The sequence below is a fragment of the Callithrix jacchus genome, chromosome 8, assembly GCF_049354715.1.
Source record: "Callithrix jacchus isolate 240 chromosome 8, calJac240_pri, whole genome shotgun sequence".
In the NCBI taxonomy this organism is placed as follows: Eukaryota; Metazoa; Chordata; class Mammalia; order Primates; family Cebidae; genus Callithrix; species Callithrix jacchus.
The window spans coordinates 123,596,617-123,620,130 of record NC_133509.1 but is presented as its reverse complement, the minus strand read 5'-3'; the positions used below and the strand labels follow the sequence as shown (position 1 = coordinate 123,620,130).

The following is a 23,514-nucleotide window of genomic DNA, read 5'->3' as shown; positions in this document are numbered from 1 at the left end:
GCTGAGTAGGGATGTTGGTTTGGGCCATAATACGTTTATCAAGGCTATGGAGGAAGCACTGTCAAGTCTAGTTTGTTACAGCCTGTATAGAACTAGATGTCTTGAGGCTCTATTTGGATACATGGAATTTTAAAGTTTTTGGCCAATTGTGTTTTGCTCTATGTATTTTATGTCTCTCCTGATTTATTTTATGATGTATTTTATGTCTCTCCTGATGACAGAAGAGACATCAGGAGAAATGACAACAGTACCCCTCTGGATATTCTCACTTAATATACTTATCCTGTGAAATTTTAACCTCTACACAGTATACTGATAACAAGAGGTAGATATCTTTGTTCTAGCTAAATTTTTGCTGATGCTCTTTGGTTCCCGAATAGTAAATACTTTCAGGAGGTACAAATCATCTCCTCTCGTTCTCTGGGCTTTCTGCTACCTTGATTAGATGATGAGTCATAACGAACTGTATTCTGTATCTTCTTATATAAATTATTCATTCTACCAATTTTGGAGTTTAAGTAGTAGAAACTTTCTTTGCAGAAACTGTAACTGGGTACTAAATGGCATTTCTCATTTGAAGAGTTGGGGGGCATAGTTTCTTAATGCTAATTATGGTTATGGAAAACTAATAGTAATAATAATATGAAGCAAACATTTATGTAACATCAGTCATATACCAGGCGCTCTAAGTCCTTTAAGTAGTATGTATGTGAATTTTCATAGTAACCCCTGTGAGGTACTTTTATTTGTCCCCATTTTATTATGGTTACAGTAAACTAATAGCAATAATAATAATGATATGAAGCAGACATTTACATAACATTAACTATATATGAGGCACTCTAACACCTTTAAATAGTATATATGTTAATTCTCATAGTGACCCCTGTGAAGTACTTTTATATCCCCATTTAATAGGTGGAGAGAGTAAGGTACAGAGAGGCTAAATAATGGTCCAAAATCACCCTGCTAGTAAGAGATGATGTTCAAACCTAGGCAATCTGCTACTAGAATCTGTGCTCCAAACCACTGTTCAATAAACTTTCTATAATAAGTGAAATGGTAAATATTTTAAGCTTTGTGGGCCATTTGGTCTTTGCTATAACTATTCAGCTGTGCACTGTAGTGTGAAAGCAGTCACAGACAATGCATGAAAGAATGAGTGTGGTGGCTGTATCCCAGTAAAACTTTATTTACAAAAGCATAGGTAAAGGCAGGATTTTACTGACCCCTGCTCTAAATCAGTACTTTTCACAGTATGTGTTGTGGGTTTTTCCTCACGTTTTTCTTGTTATTTCTTCTTTGATCTTTCAGTTACTCAGAAGTATGTTGTTAATTTCCAAATATTTGGGAGATTTTCTCTTATTCTAATTTAATTCTGTTTTTTTCAGAGAACATACTCTGTATTTTAATTTTCAAAAATTTATTGATACTTTGTGATCCAAATTATTGTGATCTCCATGATGTTTATGTATATTTGGAAAGAATATGAAAAAATATGTTCTGCTGTTTCCTTTCTTCTGTTTATGGTGCTACTGTCATTTATTAATACGTCTACGTATTTTGAAACCCCAAAATAACTGTTTTTTTTTTTTTGCCTTAAATAGTTGTTAAAATCTTTTTAATGAGAAACGTCTTACATATTTACCACTTGGACACTCTCATGTGTAAATCATTTCTATTTGGTATCATTTTCCTTCTGTGTGAGAAAACTTATTATATCTTGTAGTGCAGGTTTACTGATGATGATGCATTTTCTCAGCTTTTGTTTGCTTGAAAAAAGACTTTGTTTTGACTCAGTTTTCAAAGGATATTTTTGCTTAGTACAATTCTGTGTTGACTTTTTTTCTGCCTCAGCACTTTAAACTGGTTGTCCCTCGTCTTCTACCTTGCATCGCTTTGAACAGTCTAGGATAATTTTTAAACCTTTGTTTCTCCATACTTCAGTTGCCCTTTTTTGTCTGGCTGCTGTTTAGAATTTTCTCTTTAGTGCTGGCTTCAGCAGTTTGTTTGCCATGTGTCTTGATGTGTATTTTTTCTGCTTGGGATTTGTTGAGCATCTTCTATTTATGGATTTATAATTTCATCAGATTTAGGAAACTTTTTACTATTCAGGTTTTTTTCTTCTATCTTTTTCTCTCCTGGAGCCATAATTACTTGTATGTTAGATCACTTGATATTTTCCTACAGGCCGTTGAAGCTCTGGCAATTATTTTTTTCTTTTTCTTTCTGTACTTTATTTTGGTTGGGTTCTATTCCTATTTCTTCGAGTTTATTTATCTTTTCATCATCGTCTAAGCTGCTGTTAATCCTTTGGAGTAAATTTTCATTTTAGATAATGTAATAATTTTCTATGTTGTTCTTTTATATCTTTTCTTTTTTTGATTCTTGGTATGTTTGTTGTAAGATAATTCTTGAGTGTCTTGAAAATGTTCATTTTCACAGCCAATGTCTCCTCATTTTAATCATCTCTGGGTTTCCTGAGTCTATTTCTATTGACTGTTTTTCCTTAATTTATTGTTTCTTCACATGCCAATAATTTTATCATATCCTTTTAAAGGATATGGACACCATTCTGGCAAACAGTCAAGTTCCTCATGAATCAGTTTGATCTCTGTGAAAAGCTTGCTTTCAAGCTTTTATGGAGCAGCACTAGAATAGCTTTTGCTGTAGAATTACTAGAATAACTTCATTATTAAGGTATGACAGCCCCCAGCCCCCCATGATTCCTAATGACTGCCCAGTGCGTTCAAAAAGATATCTCCATTCTGGTTATTGAGAATTTGAGTGATTCTGGACCCTTGTGATCTCTGAGAATTTTTTGCTTTTAGCATTCTAGTAATTGTTCTTTTTCTAGAATTTCTTTTTGCATGACCTCATAGATTTCATCCTATGCATGCAGAGATTAATATTCTTCATGATCATGGTATCTCCCCTGCCAGGTAAGTATTAATATTCTCAAATCTTACTATAGATTTTACTGGAGCTCTTTTCCTGCTCTGCAAATTCTAGCCATCTTGGCCTCTCTGAACTTCAGGCTCTGTTTTTCCAAATTAGTAAGTATACTGGGCTCTATTTGGATTCCACCTTTCTGTGCCATAGTCTGGAAATTGCCTCCTAGATGGAAGCTGAGGTGATTATAGGACTTATCTTGTTTGTTTTCCCCATTCAGGGTTCACAGTGTTTTGCTTCCTTTTGCAAATGTCTGAAAACATTTTCTGTATAGTTTTCTAGCTGTTTATGGCCAGGACAGGGTGCGGGAGGGTGAGTTTAGACCTTGATACTCCTTCCTGGCTAGAAGTACATCTTTTATGTTTTTAAACATCTCTCATACTTTCCATATCACTATCCACTTCTCTTTTCAACTTTGTGCTTTCATCTCCAACTATTCTGGTATTTAACTCTTCCATTGAATTTTTAACTTATTTTTTGTTTCTGGAAATTCTGTTTGCTTCTTCAAGTCTCCTGGGATGCTTTTTATAGTCTTATATTCTGTGCTCATATACAGATATTTTGAATCCTTAATTTTTTTTCTTTACTCACCTTTAGCTTATTTTATGTTATTTATCTGATAATTTCATATCTGATTTTTTTCAAGGCTGACTTTGCTGTTTGTTGTGACTAGCCCATTCTCAGTTTCTTATTTTGTTGTGTTGTGTGTGTGAGTGGGGTGGTTTTGTTTATTTTTTAGCTTATTATTTTTTGAGACAGAGTCTCACTCTGTCCCCCAGGCTAGAGTGCAGTGGAGCTATCTCAGCTCACTGCGACCTCTACCTCCTGGGTTCAAGTGACTGCCCTGCCTCAGCCTCCTGAGTAGATGGAAGTATAGGCGTTGCATCACCACACTTGGCTAATTTTTGTAATTTTAGTAGAGACAGAGTTTCACAGTGCTGACCAGGCTGGTCTCGAACTCCTGGCCTCAAGCAATCCACCTGCCTTGGCCTTCCAAAGTGAGTGCTGGGATTATAGGTGTGAGCCACCACACCCAGCCTTTTTTTTTTTTTTTTTTTTTTTTTCAGCTTATTTCTGTTGAATTGCTACCTGTAGGAATTCTTTGAGGGATGGATTAAAGTTGCAGTACTTCATTTATATTTGCCTGGGCCACATTTTTTTTTTTTTTTTTTTGAGACAGAGTTTTGCTCTTGTTACCCAGGCTGGAGTGCAATGGCGTGATCTCGGCTCACCGCAACCTCCGCCTCCTGGGTTCAGGCAATTCTCCTGCCTCAGCCTTCTGAGTAGCTGGGATTATAGGCATGTGACACCATGCCAGCTAATTTTTTGTATTTTTAGTAGAGACAGGGTTTCACCATGTTGACCAGGATGGTCTCGATCTCTTGACCTTGTGATCCACCCACCTCGGCCTCCCAAAGTGCTGAGATTACAGGCACACATTGTTGAAGTTGCTTGAAGACACAACCAACTCTGAAGACTACTTTGAATTAAATTTCCTAGTTAAAGGATTCATGTTTAATGTGAATTTAGGCCAGCAACCATGTAAAGGCTGCTTGTGGTTACAAATGTTGAGGGAGGTGTTTTTCCCTCTTCATGAGTTGCCTCCCCTTCTTTAGGAAGGGGTTATTTGTTGTTTCTGAGAGGTTTACTGCTTTAATCAGAAGTGGTCTGCAATTCAAACCCCCACCTTAGGTAGGCCCTAGACTATATCTCCTATTCTTCCTCAGCCTACAGCACAAAAATCATGGGTACTGGTATTCATCTGATGCCTTTAGAGTCTAGTAAATGTAGGTGTTTTCTTACCCTCCGGGTTTCCCACTGGAAATCACTGTGGTTTTGTTCTTAGATTTTTAACATTTTTCAACAGTTCAGCAGTGCATTTAAGAAGATGATTTTACATTTTATCTAGTATTTCTGGTTTTTGGCAGGAGGCATATTTAGGATATTTTGTCAATCCTACTGTTAGAAATGGAAGTCTCTCTTCGTTTCATAATGTGAAGTTCTATACATATGTGCAAATACTACCAAGATGAAATACATTCAGCATTTATGAGGTCTATAAAATATAGGTGTGTATGTTTTATGTTTATAAAAACCCATGAGTATAATTTATTTGCTATGTATAATTTGGTTTCTTTTTGATTTGTTTGCCTTTTTATTCCTTCCTGGATTTCTTGGAAATAATTCAGCGCTTGGTTTCAGTTGGACTTGATTCAAAGAATGCAGTTTGTGTTTGGGACTGGAAAAGGGGAAAAATGTTGTCTATGGCTCCTGGTCATACAGATAGAGTAAGTATTCTCTTTTGAGATTTCTAATGAGTACTGGAAGGGAAAGACCAGAGGAGAGTTCAGGGGATTTTATTCTTCTGTATTTTGTTACTGCCAGATAGGTCATATGTAATTAAAATTTTACAATTGGTAAATAATTGTACAAATATAAAAACTCTTAAGTCTTAGAGTGCATATGTGTCGTAGTACTAGGAAGCATGAATCGATATGTATAGCATTGGCATAAAACTTTTAACCTGGTGTTTGCTTCAGTACAAACTATGTATTTTCTTTTCATTTTAAAAAACACTGTTATTGAAATGTAATTGATATACAAAGGGCTACACTTATTTAATGTGTGAAATTTGATGAGTCTGGACATATACAGACACTCGTTATTCGAATCTCCATTTAAAAATTGAGTGGTCTGAGCCTAGGGTCTATTTAGTTTGGTTTACCACTAATTTGTTACATATGTATTATAGTTAAGGTGAAAAATGATGTTGTGTGTTTGGATTTAATATTATGTATTACCATTCAATTTTTTAGAGACCTAACATTTTTAACTGACAATTGGTTGGAATATGTATTCCTCATTCCAAGTTGTGTCTAAACAGTACATCATAGCCAGCTTTTAATTAAATATTAAACTATTGTTATGGCTGTAGATCAAAAAAGTTCTCATAAACTCCTAAAAGTGTCTAATTTTGTTTAGGTATGTGTAGTAAAATCCTAACCTGAACCAGCACAGAGGCATAGTTAATGATTCTATTTTGTGGGAATTTATGACTATAAAAATTGTGTAGAAAATTTTGTGTATATTTGCATTTTGGAGAATACATTTGGCTTTTGTAGATGCTCAGAGAAGCCTATTACACACACACATACACACACACAGAATGTAAACCGTTATTAAAATGTTGGATATATTTTATTAAACAGCTGGTATGTTCTTACCTGCTTATATCAAAGCATTTTGCACATTACTATTTGGAATTTAATAAATAGATCCATTATTATAAAATATGACACCATCAATGGAGTTTTTAAAAGTATTTTTGTGGTTGAATATTTCAAAGTTGCATTGATAATGTTTTTCATATAATCTGTATTATGGTGAGTTGTTAAATATTAACTGTAACATATATTCATTCTTCATTATCACTAAAGAGTATCATTTTGTAAATTTTTAGAGTAAAATGTAAACCTTTTAGCAGTAGGTTGATAAGGTGTCAAAGCAACATAAAGACTACAAGAAAGCAAAATAAATGAATTATTTTTTAAATGTTAATTTTTCTTTCATTATTTAATTACATGTTTCTAATTCGTATATTATTTCGTTGAGTTTTTGCTTGTTTGCTTTTGTAACAAAATGTGTTGCATGTGTTTAGAATTTATGGAATTTTAGAAAATAATGAAGCCTGGAGATCCCCCAAAATTTAAGTATAAGTTAACTGACCTTTAACCAGTAAAAAAAAAAAATACTGTAAAATCAGTTTTTGGATTCTTTATGTAAATAGTTCTGTATGATAGTTATGAAAATGTTTCTTATTTCTAGGCTGTGTAAGTGTCATGTTCCATTCTGAATCTCTTTTCTGTAGAAATTAGGCAAGCACCTCCCGTCATGCCCTAATTCTGTTCAACTATTCTTGTTATTTATGGACCAATTTTTTTTTAAATTAAAAATAAACAGAGGTGTTAAATGTTACTCCAGTAGTGTTTCATAAAGTTCATAAAAACTCAAGAGTTTTTATTTCTTATCATTTTCAAATTTACTTTATTTCTTAAAAGATTTTTAAGCGTGGGATTCTGGTTATTTATTGAGGAATATTTTTTATCATATGAGTTTGCACCATTTAGTCCTCTGGTCAGGATATTTAAATGACTCTGGAAATAAGTATTTTAATTATGAATCTGATTTGTTTACAGATATTTGATATTTCTTGGGATTTGTACCAGCCAAATAAACTTGTCAGCTGTGGTGTAAAACATATCAAGGTACTAGAAGGGTCTTGTTTTATAATAGTCACGTTTAGTTCTCTGCTGCTAAGTATATATTGCACTGTTAACAATTTAGCCTACTTTCAGAATTTTGATAGTACTTAATTTTTGAATGGCAATGTTTTTAATGTTCTGATGTTCAGTCAAACATGTATTTGCTTTGAGTTATATAAGGGATATAGGTATGAATAGAAAATTATAGTCTAGTGAGGTAGGATTTATTGTGTCTATCCTGCCTCTTCATGTTTCATTTACAAAGTAAAATGTGAGAATAGGAAACAAAGTAATTGAAGAGTTTTTCATTTACATAAATAGAATGGTGTCAGAGAAGCAACAGGAGTAGAGCTGGCTTTGTCATTTATTAGCTGTTTAACCTAGTATGAGTTATTTAATGTCTTTGAGCTTTTTTCACATTTTAAAACTGTGACTGCTGTCACCATCCTCAAAGAGTTGATGATTAAATAAGGCAGTATATTTATAAGTACTCGTCATAGTGCCTAACACATGGTCAGCTTTCTGAAAGTGTTGTTTTTCCTTTTTCTATATTTGCTCCCTGATTTGACCTCTGCCTTTAAATTTTTTTATTTGACAAATAATAATAATACGTATTCATGGGTACGTAGCCATTTTTTGCTAAATAAAAATGTGTGGTGATCAGATTAGGGTAATTAGCTATCATCTCAAACATTTGCTATTTCTTTGTTTTAGGCGATTCAATATCCTCCTTCTAGCTATCTGAAACTGTTTATTTTTATTAACTATAGTCATTCTGTAGTGGTATAAACAGTAGAACTTATTCTTCCTATCTAGTTATAATTTTGTATGCTTTAATAAATCTCTCCCTGTCTCTCCCTCAGCCTTGATAGCCACTATTTGCTTTGCTTTTGAAAGCTCTGGATTTTGTTTTATAATTACAGCTCAGGTTTGAAGCCTATAAAGTCAGTGGTTTATTATTTTGTTTAGAGTTACTTTTAAATCATGGGAACAAATTGGAAACAATTTGTTTACTTCCACCATCTGATGTAACAGTTCCTGATAGCAGTTAGTTCCTAGTGAGTTAATGTTCTGTGTTCACATTCTTTATTTCAACATGTTTAAGTCCATCCACATTTTCCCCAGTGCATCTTTCACTGCTGCTGCAATTCTGGATTTGTTATTCTGGTATTGTTTTGATTGATAGATAGTAGTACATATTAATTTTTGACAAATATTTAATAGCAGAAAGGCTGTATGCTGGGTTTTAAGGCACATGATATAAGCACTGTGAAGGTAGAGATTTTCGTCTTGTTCATCTTTGATGGACGGTATGTTTGATACAGTACTTGATATAAAGTGCCTAATAAGTGATTGACAAATTAATTATCAATAAAGAGATTTTATTACTATTTTATATTGTAAATAAAGCTAAAGGTTCCATTTTCAGGTTTTTATAAAAAACTCATCTCAATTAAACTATATTTTTATAATGAGTTATGTTTATTTTTCTTTGCTAAAAGAAATGAATAGTAACATAGGTCTCTTTGCAGACAATATGTGCGAGGAAATTAAGTCCCAGGGATGATCTAGAACTGCACTGTACAACCATGTGTAGCTATTTAAACACAAATTAGTTAAATGAAATTTAAAATTTATTTCCTCGTTCACACTAGCAGTACATTTCATTTGCTTATGTATCTAGTGGTTACTGTATTGGAAAGCATGCATGTGTGAAAGTTTGTGTGTGTGTGTGTGTGTGTGTGTGTGTGTGTGTCATCACTGAAAGTTATTTTGGACAATGTTGTTTTGGATTCTAGAACAATAGTTCTTAACCCTTGCTGAGCATCAAACTCATTTGAATACCTGGCGGGCTTCATGCTTCAGAGAGTCTGTCTCAGTTCATTTCAGCTGGGAATCCAGGCATCCTATTTTATAATTTCCCTAGGTGATTCTAATGTGACACTAACACTGGGAATCACTGATCTAGAAGGAAATAATGGATTCAAATTAGGACATGCTGAAAGAAGGAGAACCAGCCACTTATATACAAAGAAATTATGGAGATTTTAAGTTTAAAAATTATAAAGTTTCATTAATTAAAGTACTTATTAGATCTTTGAATAGATAATGGTCATAATTTTTAGTTCTTTGATGCTTCAGATTTTAAAATAAGTATATATAATAATTTATGTTATTTTAAATGTTAATTACTTATTACAAAGTTTTTATTATTTGGGCCTAATTTCTTTATATAGAACTATTTAATGTAAATATCTCTGCCCTGTCCCATTTTTTTGGTTTAGTTTTTAGAGATGGGATTCTACCATATGGCCCACACTAGAGTGCAGTAGCTCTTCGCAGACGTGATTTATAGCTCACTGTAGCCTCCAACTCCTGGCCTCAAACCATCCTCCCACCTCAGCCTCCCAAGTTGGTGAGACTAGAGGAATTTGTCACTGTGCCCACTTTTCCCCAAACCCCCTTTTCTTTAAATTTATCTCTATGAACTATAAAAATTTACCTATTTTCCACCTAATAGAGCAAAAACCTTGGTAATGAAGATTTATGTTTGTTTAACTTCCTTATTTTCTCACAAGAATGACCAAATCATTCCACATGGACATCTATCTTATTTTTTGAAGCTTTACAAGCAAAGCAGTTGCTCAGCTTTGAAAGTATCAAATATCATAGCTATAGTGAGCTATAACACACTCCTTTTTTCCTATCTTTAATGTTTCTGTCAGAGAGAGAACATTAGATTTGCTTTTTCCTCCTAGTGTATGATGACTTATCTTCATTTTCATTGCTAACCCATTCCCAACTTTTTATCTAAATTTTTTTTTTTTAACTTGAGATAGAGTCTAACTCTGCACCTGGGCTGGAGTGCGGTGATACAATCTCAGCTCACTGCAACCCCTGTCTCCTGAGTTCAAGTGATTCTCATGCCTCAGCCTTCCGAGTAGCTGCGATTACAGGCATGCACCACCACACCCAGCTAATTTTTGTATTTTTAGTAGAGATGGGGTGGGTCTGGGGTCTCACCATGTTGGCCAGGCTGGTCTTGAATTTCTGACCTCAGGTGATCCACCCATCTTGGCTTTGAGCCGACGTGAGCCACCACACCTGGCTTGACCTGAGTTTTATGTAGATTTTTTTTTTTTTTTCAGAAACCTAAGGAAAGCATAGCATATTTTAAAAATAATCTGGTTAAACTCCCTCATTCTTACAGATAAAGTTAGAGACCAGTGACTGTAGCTATGCTATAACATAACTTTTGACAACACTAGATTGAGGATCTGAATGTTGAGTGTGATTTTATCATAAGGCAATTTCTTAGTTAATTTCTAGCACACTGCTGTAACATAGCATCAAAGTATTGGGAATGTTTTACTTTATTTTGTAAGAATTCTTGGTAATTTGATTATACTGTATACTTTTTAGTTCTGGAGTTTATGTGGAAATGCTCTGACCCCAAAACGAGGTGTCTTTGGTAAGACGGGTGACCTTCAGACAATACTGTGCCTAGCCTGTGCAAGGGATGAATTAACATATTCTGGTGCACTCAATGGGGATATATATGTTTGGAAAGGAATCAATCTTATACGAACAATACAAGGAGCCCATGCTGTAAGTATATTTAAATATTTTAAACGCTTTAATGTGTATTACTTAATCTTGTCTTAGAATGACAGACTGCATAACATAGTATATTGTTTCTAGTCAGTTTGGTTGCTTGAAAAATGCTGTTGTAACTCAATTTATTTGTTTTCAAGATTTCAATGAAGAAATTGATTAGACTCATGGATATTTATTACATTAGTATAATTAGTATCTTGTTAAAGCCATTGCTTTAGTATGGTGTCTTTCTCAAGAGTAGTGTTTTGAGAAAGCTTGTTGACTTGAATCTAAAAGGATTCTAGATTAACCACACCAGAATAAAGCAAGTGCTCTTTAGGGTAATTTATGAGAGGCAATTCAGTTTTCATATAAATAACTTAAAGAAAAAGAATTCTGCTGTTAAAACTTTTTAGCGTTTTTCTGGTTTGAGCTTTTTAGTAGTTGGGTCCCCTTTATAAAGTAAAGGTAGCTAGATAGCACAAAGCCTCCACGTTGTTAACAGCAAGATCTTCATGTAGAAAAGTCCTCAGTGCATTAAATTTCTATTAATTGGGTTTTCCTACCCTTTGCTTCTTTACTTTTTAAATTTTTGGTGGTTGTTGAATTGTTTTTCTTTCCATTATTCATTTGGGCATTAGGTTTATTAATCTTTTGACAGTCATACATGTTGCAAACATTTCTCTAATCTGTTTGTCTTTGCTTATATCTTTTCTCATATGAACAATTTTAAAACTTGTGGGTGACTTGCCATGCGTAGAAAAGTCTCTCACAGCCCAAAGTTACCTAAATGTTGTTGTTCTTCTAATATTTTTGTTTTATTTTTTACATTTAGAATTTTAAGTTCATCTATCATTCATTTTTACATGTGGTATAAGGTTTAAATTTATTTTCTTTTGTGTTATATCCTTATCTTTAAATACCACCTTGATTATATATAGTCATGCCTTGATATTTTGGGGTGATTGGCTCAAGGACCACAGATACCAAAATCTGTACATACTCAAGTCTTGCCCTGGGAAACCCACATATGTAAAAGCCCTCCCAATCCATGGGTTTTGCATCCCACAAAGATGGTATTTTGATCTGGGTTTTTTTTTTTTTTGCTGATGTGGAACTGTGGATACAGAGTTGACTGCATTTATTGAAAAAAATCCACGAGTCAGTGATGTTCAAATTCACAAGGGGCAACTGTATTAAGTTCATATGGATTTTCTTTTGTGTTTTCTGGTGTAATTATTTTTCTTATGTCCTACCAAAATATTGTTAAATTGGTTTAAAAGGGTTTCTACCTTCATATTGGAGATGTTCTTAAAAAACATTTGTTGTTAAATTATTTTATTTCCTCTTCTAGGCTGGAATTTTTAGTATGAATGCTTGTGAAGAAGGCTTTGCTACTGGTGGCAGAGATGGTTGTATTCGTCTTTGGGATTTAACTTTTAAACCAATTACTGTGATTGATCTCAGGGAAACAGATCAGGGATACAAAGGTATTAACAAAACAAATGTCTTATTAATAGTCAAACTCTAAACATCCCAAAGATTATCTCTTTCTTTCAGTAAGTATAAATAAGACTTATATTTGCCTCTTCACCCTGTATGCATTTGATTGAGAGTCTTCTATTAATGAGAAATTTTGCCTATGAAGAGTTTAGATTCGGCCGGGCGCGGTGGCTCACACTTATAATCCCAGCACTTTGGGAGGCCAAGGCGGGTGGATCACGAGGTCAAGAGATCGAGACCATTCTGGTCAACAAGGTGAAACTTTGTCTCTACTAAAAAATACAAAAATTAGCTGGGCATGGTGGTGGGCACCTGTAGTCCCAGCTACTCGGGAGGCGGAGGCAGGAGAATTGCTTGAACCCAGAAGGCGGAGGTTGCGGTGAGCCGAGATCATGCCATTGCACTCCAGTTTGCGTAACAACAGCAGAACTCTGTCTCAAAAAAAAAAAGAGTTTGGATTCATTGTTAGGAGACAGATTCTTTCATAAGTCTATTATCTATTATAATGAGACCTATAGAGAGATGTGAGAGGTACTCAGGTATCTTTGGATTTTGAAAGTATTTTACTATTAGAATGCTAAATAACTATTTAACTAATAAACCATTCTAAATAAACAGTTTCAGGGTAAATGTTGAGGGTTGGGGAAACTTTTGTTCGGGATGATTTAAATGTGGATAGATGTGTTTTTCCGTCATCCAAATTTGTCAGCAGTTGGGGGAATTTTTTCTCTTGGGGATTAAAAAAAATTGATATAATAAAACAATCTTTTACTATAGAAGGTACTCACACATCTGTGTTTAAACCATATTCCAGTCACCTACAAGTTGTGTGACCTTGGGCTAGTAATTTGGCCTCACCTGTAAATGAGGATAATAAGAATAAATATCTTATTTAGGATATAGGATCGAATGAATTGATACTTCTGAAATGTTTATAAGGATAGTACATAATAAGCATGTAAATGCTGTTATTCTATTTTCATTAGTTTTGCTAAACATTGTGCTTTAAACTTACAAAATAATTTGAGACTTTTTCTTATCTGATCCTCACAAGAACATTGTTAGGTACACCATATCTTTATATTGGCCACGTAACACACATGAGAAACTTAACAGCTTTTCTACAATTACAAAAGACATTGTGGAGTATGCAGAAAAAGTAAAGTTCTCTCTTTTTAATGATTTTATGAGTATTGAAGAAATGAAATGTAGACAAGTAAAAAGTCAGATTATTAAAGGAGAAAAAGAATACAATTGTATAAAGGTGATTTACCTATCGAGTACTGCATTGGACAATGCAGACTGTTATAAGACTGCCGGAGCAAGTAGACATGGCTAGAGTTGTCTAAAAGGAACAAGAGTACATGTCTTGAAGAATGGGTAGGAACTAGGTACATAAAATGACAGAAATACCATTTCATGTGGAAAGCGACATGCACAGTTAAAGAAATGTGAGTATGGATCAAGGACTTACATATTTTCTTCTGTCTCACATCTAAGATATAAAAGCTACAAAAATTAACTTCAATTTAGGAAGATTGACATTATTGATGCAGGATATTTTGGGTGCTGCTTTGCTAGCTAGAGACCTCTGTGGCTGGCAATGCTCCTGTCCAGGGCTGCACTGGGCTCCAGGCTTGCCAGGAGGTTCCCTGACCTCTTGGCCTCACAGGCTGTGCTTGGCTTGCACTGTGGCTGGATCCCACACTCACTGCAGGATCCATGTTCAGCCCACAGCTGGGCTGAGTGTGCTGTGACTTGCTTCTGCCTTGGGTGTTGGTGTCTGGACAAGGGGATATCATGGCACCCAAAAAACTTGGGGACTCCAGCAACCCTGAAGCCCCAAAGGGGGTATTACAGCATGTTAATAGCTCTTTCAGTCCTGCCATCCACATCCCAATGAATGGGGGCATGTAGTGCCCAGCGGCTCCCTCTCCTGTTGCCTGGCAAGTAGGAGGGGAATGCTACAGGGTTGAAGCTCTGCCTGCACTCACCATTTGGTGAGTTCTGAGTTCTTGTCCCACATCCAAGCAGAAAGAGGTTATGATGACAGCTGGCAGATGAGCAAGGTGAAGAGTTTTATTGAGTGACAAAACAGCTCTCAGTGGAGAGGGTACGTGGGATGGACTGAAGTCAGTTAGTCTCCCCTGCCCAAAGGTGGGCAGTCTCCAAATGTGGGTGACTTAAGGGCTTTTATGGGTTCAGAATGGGGGAGTGCGTGCTGACTTGTTTGTGAGTATGCAAAAAAAGTTTTTAAAAAAGGCACCACTCAGATATGGGCACAACACTGTAAAAAACCAATTAGGGAAGGGCAAGTATATGTAAAGTAGGTGAAAGGTGGGGATCAGTCAGAGGGAAGTGCACCAGATGGGAAGAGAGGTTCTCCATCGGTCTGTGGATTTATCCAAGACTTATAGTTTGGCTTTCAGGCTTTAAACTGTCTTAGGTTTGAAGGTTGGATTTCACCAGGACCTGCCCCTATCTGCTTAGGGATTTGTCTGCCTCCTGCTGCTATGATTATTACAACATTATATATTAAATACAGTTTACTTTTTACTAGGTTTGTCTGTAAGGAGTGTTTGTTGGAGAGGTGACCACATTCTAGTTGGAACACAGGACAGTGAAATTTTTGAAATTGTTGTGCAAGAAAGAAATAAACCTTTTCTAATTATGCAAGGGCATTGTGAAGGTGAACTTTGGGCACTTGCTGTCCATCCTACTAAACCTTTGGCTGTGACTGGAAGTGATGATCGTTCAGTCAGGTAAGCAAATTCTAATAATTCCATAGGCTGAAATTTATCCATAGATCAACATAAAGAAACCTTAAAATACTCTGATTAAAGCTTTATTGGCTCATGGTGTAACAAATGAACATAAGTAATAAGTACTGAACATTAATAGAATTAATTATTAGTAAGATTTTGGTTTTTTCTCTTATAAATATATGATATGGAGTTTGTTCCATATCAGAGTATATAGAGCTATCTCCTTTTTAACAGCCATATAATATTTCACTGCATGGATGTACTATAATTTATTCAACTAATCCATTACTGATGGAAGATTAGTTTCTTCCAGTTTTGTGTATTTTATAAATACAGGACTTGCAGTGAATATCATTGAACATTTGTCATTTTGTACATGTGTGAATATCCCTGCTAAAAGTTTAGCAGTAGTCAAAGGATATATGCATTTAAAATTTTGTAAGATAAGGCCTTATGTAGAGGCAGCAACAATTCATATACCTATCGTCAATATATTGACAGTACCTGTTTTCCCACATCCTTAACAGAACTAATTATAATCCAAAAAGATAAAAAATGATATCTTGTCACATTTTGAAAATATGTATTTCTCATACTGACAGTTTTTGAGTATGTTTTTATATGTTTAGAGGACATTATTTTTCTGTGACCTGTCCAAGCTCTTTGCCTATTTTCCGTTAGTTCATAGGTCTTTTTCTCTGCTTGATCTAAAATAAGATCTAATGGTATCTGTCTATATATTAAAGAAATTAGAGGGGGGAACGATCCAAGATGGCCAATCGATAACAGCTTGGGATTGCAGCTCTCAGTCAAAGCGCAGAGAACTCGAGGACGCCACACTTTCAGACAAATTCTGGTCACTCACAGAGCAGAAGATCCCCAGTGGAGGAACCACATGGGTTGCCAGCGCGACTCTTGTGGCTGGCGCAGTGGTTTCACTGGCACCTCGGTGCAGCAGCTCTTGGAGCAGAGTAAACAGGGCTGGCTCCCCTTCTGACCGAGGCTTGGAGGACCCACAGGGGCCACCAGCGCGACTCTTGTGGCCGGCGCAGCGGGTTCGCCACACCTCAGAGCAGCAGCTCTTGGAGCAGAGTAAACAGGGCTGGCTCCCCTTCTGACCGAGGTTTGGAGGACCCACATGGGTCCCCAGCATGACTCCTGAGACCGGCGCAGAGGCTGTGACGGCACCTCAGCGCAGCAGCTCTCGGCGCAGAGTAAATGAGACTGGTTCCCCTTCTGACCGACGTTTGGAGCCCGGGGAAGGCAAAGTCACCCATTACAGACACAAGAAGGAAGCCAGACAGGAGAATTCTGGGCACAAAAGCACCATCAGTCTTAATGCTGCCGTTCTGGCCCTGGGAACTAACAACTTGGACGTCCAGTCGAGAGACCTAATCTGAAAGTTGGTAATTTCAAAGACGACAGGAGGATAAATTTACAACGATGGGAAGAAACCAGCGTAAAAAGGCTGAGAATACTCAAAGTCAGAATGCCTCTCCCTCTAAAGATGATCACAGTTCCACATCAACAATGGAACAAGGCTTGACAGAGAATGAGTGCATCCCAGTGACAGAATCACTCTTCAAGGAATGGATAATAAGAAACTTCTGTGAGTTAAAAGAACATATTGTAGCCCAACGTAAAGAAACTAGAAACTTTGAAAAAAGGTTTGACAAAATCCTATTGAGAATAGACAACTTAGTGAGGAATATAAGTGAATTAATAGAACTGAAGAATACAATACAGGAACTCCGAGAAGTATGCACAGGTTTAAACACTTGAATTGTTCAAGCAGAAGAAAGGATAACAGAGGTCAAAGTCCAACTTAATGAAAGAAAACAAGAAGACAAGATTAGAGATAAAAGGATAAAAAGGAATGAGCAAAGTCTCCAAGAAGTGTGGGACTATGTGAAAAGACCAAATTTACGTTTGATAGGTGTACCTGAATGTGACGGAGAGAATGAATCCAAGCTGGAACATACCCTTCAGGATATTATTCAGGAAAATTTTCCTGAACTAGCAAAGCAGGTCAATATTCAACCCCAGGTAATACAGAGAACACCACAAAGATATTCCTTAAGAAGAGCAACCCCAAGGCACATGATCGTTAGATTCACCAGGGTTGAAACGAAGGAGAAAATACTAAGGGCAGCCAGAGAGAAAGGTCGGGTTACCCACAAAGGCAACCCTATCAGACCTACAGCAGATCTCTCAGCAGAAACTCTACAAGCCAGAAGAGAGTGGGGGCCAATATTCAACATTCTCAAAGAATAGAACCTTCAGCCCAGAATTTCATATCCAGCCAAACTAAGCTTCACAACTGAAGGAAAAATAAAATCTTTTATGAACAAGCAAGTACTCAGAGATTTTATTACCACCAGGCCTGCTTTACAAGAGCTTCTGAAAGAGGCATTACACACAGAAAGAAACAACCAGTATTAGCCTTACTAAAAATATACCAAAAAGTAAAGAGCACCAACATAAAGAAGAATTTACACCAACGAATAGATCAAACAGCCAGTTAACATCAAATGGCAGTAACCCTAAATTTAAATCGACTAAATCCCCCAATCAAAAGACACAGCCAAAACCCAACGGCATGTTACATCCAGACCTGTTTCACATGCAAGGATACACAAAGACTCAAAACAAAGGGATGGAGAAAGATTTACCAACCAAATGGAGAGCAAAAATAAATAAATAAATAAAAAGCAGGAGTTGCAATTCTCGTAGCGGATAAAATAGATTTTAAAGCAACAAAGATACAGTGGTAAAAGGATCAATATAACAACAAGAGCTAATGATCCTAACACCCAGATACATAGAGACTTAGATTCAATGAGATAGAAAATTAATAAGGATATTAAGGACTCGAACTCAGATCCGGAACAAGTAAATTTAATAAATATTTATAGAGCTCTCCACTTCAAATACATAAAATATACATTCTTGTCAATACCACATCACACCTACTCATAGGTTTAAATGAAACATTGATTGGCCATTATTAATACCCATTTTTTTTTCAGAATAAAGCAATATTTCCGTTCACCGTCCCTCTCTCTCTTCCTCTTTTTTTCTCTCCTTTACTCATTTTTTTTTTCTTTCCTTCTCTCAAAAAAAAGAAATCAACTTGTAAACCTCTAGATCCAGGTCGGCAATGTCTCTCTCATTGCTTGAATTCCTTCCTTCCCTTCCCTCCCTCCCTTCCTCCCTTCCTTCCACCCTTCCTTCCTCCCTCCCTTCTTCCTTCCCTCCCTTCCTGCCTTCCTCCCTTCCTCCTTCCCTCCCTAAAAAAAAAAAAAAAAAAAAAGAAATTAGAAACCTTGTCTATGACAGTGGTTTTCAAAGTGTGGCTCCTGAATGAGCAACATCAGCATTACCTAAGACCTTGTAAGAAATGCAAATTATCAGGCCTTTTACAGGACCTACTACCAGAAATGCAGCAATTTGTGATTTTAGAAGCCTTCCAAGTGACTATGATACATGGTAAAGTTTGAGAACCACTGATCAATTTTAGGAGTTGAGGTTTGTTTTCCCCAGTTTGCCATTTGTTTTTTTTTCCCTTGATTTCATCTAAATATTTCAGTTTGTGTCTTTAAAAGATATCTCTAACATCACCACAGTACTGTTATTACACAGTGTTCTCTAGCTAGCTAGTACAGAAATTCCCAATTGTCTCATAAAAAAACTTTGTGATTTGTTAAAATCAGGATCCAAATAAGGTTCATATATTGCGATTGTTGATATGTCTTTTCTGTCTCTCTTATTCTACAGCTTTCTTCCTTCCCTTTTTGTTCTGCTTACAGTTTATTCATTGAGGAAATAGTATTCACCCTGTAGGATTTCTCATTTTCTGGATTTGGCTAATTGCATATTTTAATTTTAACATAGTCTGTGTTCCCTGTGTCCTTTAAATTGGTAGTTAGATTTAGAGGTTTGATGAGATACCGTTATGAATTTTCACCAAGGATATTTCCTAGGTGGTGATGTATTCCTGCTTGATGATATGTAATGTGTAACCTCCTTTTCTATTAGCAGCCATTGATGATTATTGTCTAGATCAGTATGTCCCAATCTTTGTTCATTGTCACTTTAGTAATGAGACTTTCTAGACATTGTTTTTTCCTGATCACACCCTCTCTCTGAAATTTTAAGATCACAGACAACTGTGTGTCTCTTTTTGTATTGTGACCCCTTAAGAGAACACAAACCATTGTAATATTTAACATATTTTACCCTTAAGAAATAATTTTTACCGCCTCTTGGGAAATAGCCCCTGTTGGGACTGCATGGCCTAAACTATCATTTTAATAAGAGTTTCAAATGGTGGCATTCTAATATTTATATTTATTACTTATTATTTGTTAGCTGTAGTATTTCTATAAAGAGAATTTCTTCTCATCAATTATTTATTTATCCTGGTTATAATTAAGGCAGAAAAGTGCTTAATTCTTTCCCTATATTTACTAATTTTAAAAAGTTAGGTGGGTTCCTAGAATCCTTTCTGTAAACTTCCCTTATTTCTTACCTTTTTTTCTGTAGGGTTGTTGATCTTTTTCTTCTTTACTTTTAGTAGTTCTTCATGTATTCTGGATATTAATCCTTTGCTGATAATGTAAATTGCAAATAATTTCAGTAGTTCGTTACTTGCTTTTTTTTACTTCGTGTAGGTTGTTTTATTTTATATAACTGAATTTATCAGTATTTTCTTTCATGACTTCTAGGATTGTGTCAAAGAGAAATAGTCCCCAAAATTACTTTTAAAAAATTTTCAATATATTCTTTCAGTTCATTAGTGGTTTTATTTTTGTGCTTAACTCCTAATCTGTGTACAGCTCTTCCTTTAGTGTAAAGAGTAAGATAGAGACTCAACTTAATTCTTTCCAGATAATTATTGATATTTTTTATGCTACTCACGTCACTTTGCACTGCTTTCAGTGCATTACAAATTTCAGTGGCACAATTACAACTTGACAGAATTTTGAGCACTGTGTGCATTACCATATGGTGACATTATTATTTATTAGCAGTGCATTCTTGTCATGTTGAAATAAGAGGAAAAAGATAAAATTGGACGTAGAATGTTACATTCATAAGGCACAATGGGGCATGGACTTTAATGTTATTCAATTAGATGGCAAATCATTCATTGTGTTTTTTATGCAGTGACACTATAGCTGTGCTAAAAGGATACCAAAACAACAACAAAATGTAGCCAGGTTAGATGACACATTCCTGTAGTTCCAGCTACTCAGGAGTCTGAGGCAAGAGGATCACTTGAGCCACAGGGTCAAGGTTACAGTGAGATATGATCATGCCACTGCATTCTAGCCTGTGTGACAGAGTGAGATGATGTCTCTAAAAAGATAAAAATAAAAACAAAAGATCCCTTCAACTTCTGTCATTTAAGCATGAACAATTCCCATTTTTATAGATAAGAATTTCTTGATAGTTATCTAGCTTTATCTTAATTAAGCAGATAGTTATCTAGATTTATTTAATTAAGATGAGGTTATTATTTTAACCAAAATATTTTCATTATTTTTAAAGTATGCATTACCTAACTATTCTTTTTTATTTTTAAAATTAAATTTCACAGGATATGGAGCCTGGTAGATCATGCATTAATAGCAAGGTGTAATATGGAAGAACCAATTCGTTGTGCAGCTGTAAATGCAGATGGAATCCATCTTGCCCTTGGAATGAAGGATGGCTCATTCACTGTACTTAGAGTAAGGTATGGTATCAGGGTAGAAATAGAACCACATAGTAATTTTCTGTTCAGTGATACAGAATGTATAATACTTGTTGTTTTTACCGATTTATCCTTTTCCCTTCCCCTTCTTAATATATGTAATTCAGATATTAATTTCATCAAGTATAAAAATATATTTATAAAAATAGCTTTGTCAGAAAAGTAAACCCAGACACCTTGGTCTGAAGGGTTAAGAATGCTTAATAGATTAATGGCTAAAATTTTGAGATATAAAATTTGGGTCCCAGCTACCTTTTCTTATCAGTGTAGATTTTCAGTAATGATTCCCTTATCATTTAACAAGCTGAGGCTGTTAAAATAGGTAAATGGTTTTTTGTTTTTGTCATTATTAATTACAGCTTTATGCTTTTAAAAAATGCCTCCATCTCTTCTTTTGTTTGCATAATTAGAAAAATTTAAAAGAATTTGGTGAGGCAGTTAGCATTTTGTGTTGAATTATAGATAGGTGAATTCAATTGAATTCTATGCAGCCAGTAAGAAATTTGCTGACCTCTACACTTGTTCACAGGATAAGTACTTATGAAGTCTTTCTTCTCTACCTCAGTGAATGGCAAGATCCTTCACACAGTTGCTCGATTCAGAAACTGTTAACACAGTTCTCTCTTTCGCCTCTCCTATGTAGTTAATTAAGAGTTCTGGAGAGTCTACTTCCGAAATAGCTCTCAAATTAATCTCCTTCCTTTCATTCTCACCATTGTACTCTTGTGTAGGCTTCTGTCATCTACTAACTGGATTGGTGGAATAGCCTCTTAGCTGATCTTCTTACCTGCTATTTTGCTTCCCCTCAAGACCTTTCTTTACTCCACAGTGATGGTGATTCCTTTTAAAATACATTTGTGTGCATTCCTCTTATTTCTAAAGTATGATAAAGGCTTTTTTTTATTACATTTTATGTTTTGGGGTACATGTGAAGAACATGCAAGATAGTTGTGTAAGTACACACGTGGCAGTGTGATTTGCTGCCTTCCTCCCCTTCACCTATATCTGGCATTTCTCCCCATGTTATCTCTCCCTAACTCCCCACCCACTGCTGTCCCTCTCCTATTCCCCCCAACAGACCCCAGTGTGTAGTGCTCCCCTCCCTGTGTCCATGTGTTCTCATTGTTCAACACCCGCCTATGAATGAGAACATGCGGTATTTCATTTTCTGTTCTTGTGTCAGTTTGCTGAGAATGATGGTCTTCAGCTTCATCCATGTCCCTACAAAGGACATGAACTCATCATTTTTGATGGCTGCATAATATTCCATGGTGTATATGTGCCACATTTTCCCTGTCCAGTCTATCATTGATGGGCATTTGGGTTGGTTCCAGGTCTTTGCTATTGTAAATAGTGCTGCAATGAACATTTGTGTGCATGTGTCCTTATAGTAGAACAATTTATAATCCTTTGGATATATACCCAGTAATGGGATTGCTGGATCAAATGGAATTTCTATTTCTAGGTCCTTGAGGATTTGCCACACTGTCTTCCACAATGGTTGAACTAATTTACACTCCCACCAGCAGTGTAAAAGTGTTCCTATTTCTCCACATCCTCTCTAGCATCTGTTGTCTCCAGATTTTTTAACGATCGCCATTCTAACTGGCGTGAGATGGTATCTCAATGTAGTTTTGATTTGCATTTCTCTAATGACCAGTGATGATGAGCATTTTTTCATGTTTTTTGGCCTCATGTATGTCTTCTTTTGTAAAGTGTCTGTTCATATCCTTTTCCCACTTTTGAATGGGCTTGTTTGATTTTTTCTTGTAAATCTGTTTTAGTTCTGATAAAGGCTTTGTACTGTCCTTAGGTTGAAATCCATAATCCCTCATGTGATATGTAGTGTCCATCTCTCCAGCCTGTTTCTTAGTATTTCAGTGTCTTTCTTTCATTTATAGGAAACTTCTTTCACTTCTTCAGATACATTATGTTCTCTTGTACTTCTGATCTACATGTGACTTCCCTGAGACCACTTTTTATAATGAGATAGCTGAGACTTTTAACATTTTTTTATTGTGGTAAAATATATATAATATATAAACTTAGCATTTCAACCATTTTTGAATGTACAATTCAGTGGCATTAAGTACATTCACATTGTTGTGTAACCATCACCACCCTCTAGCTTCAGAATTTTTTCATCTTCCAAAATAGAAAAGAAACCCTGTATCCAGTAAAAAATAATTCCCATTCTTCTGTCTCTTAAGCCCCTAACAACCATCATTTTACTTTCTGGGTCTCTGTGAAAGAGAATTTGACTACTCTATGCATCTTATATTTTTTAAAAATATGCATATAACATTTGAATATAAATTAAAGCTTTTCCCCCAGAGCTCTACAAATATGTCGTATTACTTTATTTTGTCATGCCAAAACAGCTTCTTATTTTTTTTTAAATTATACTTTGGGCTCTGGGGTACCTGTGCATGTCCTGCCTCCTGCAGATTGTTGCATAAGTACATACATGCCACATGCCACATCCCTGCCTCCCCCAACCCCGTCTCCTACATCTGGCATTTCTCCCAGTGTTATCCCTCCCCATCTGCCCCACCCCCCGTCCCTCCCCTCACCTCCTCACCATCTCCCTACCTAGCCCCGTGAGTGTTGTTCCCTTCCCTGTGCTCAAGTGTTCTCATTGTTTATCACCTGCCTATAAGTGAAAACATGCGGTGTT

General features: G+C 35.7%; 1 protein-coding gene across 30 annotated transcripts in view; it reads left to right on the top strand.

Annotated features, from left to right (window-relative positions):
* EML5 (EMAP like 5) overlaps positions 1-23,514 on the top strand; it is a 203,847-nt gene that overhangs the window by 45,013 nt on the left and 135,320 nt on the right. For all 30 annotated transcript variants that reach the window (XR_013521448.1, XR_013521449.1, XR_013521447.1 and 27 more), the window contains 6 exons: positions 5,142-5,240; positions 7,149-7,217; positions 10,638-10,823; positions 12,166-12,301; positions 14,875-15,076; positions 20,682-20,819. Coding sequence is in view for 12 of the 30 variants with exons in the window: in XM_035261240.3 (XP_035117131.1) it covers positions 5,142-5,240; positions 7,149-7,217; positions 10,638-10,823; positions 12,166-12,301; positions 14,875-15,076; positions 20,682-20,819 (830 nt within the window). In the remaining 18 variants the exon portion in view is untranslated. The remainder of the gene's footprint in view (positions 1-5,141; positions 5,241-7,148; positions 7,218-10,637; positions 10,824-12,165; positions 12,302-14,874; positions 15,077-20,681; positions 20,820-23,514) is intronic.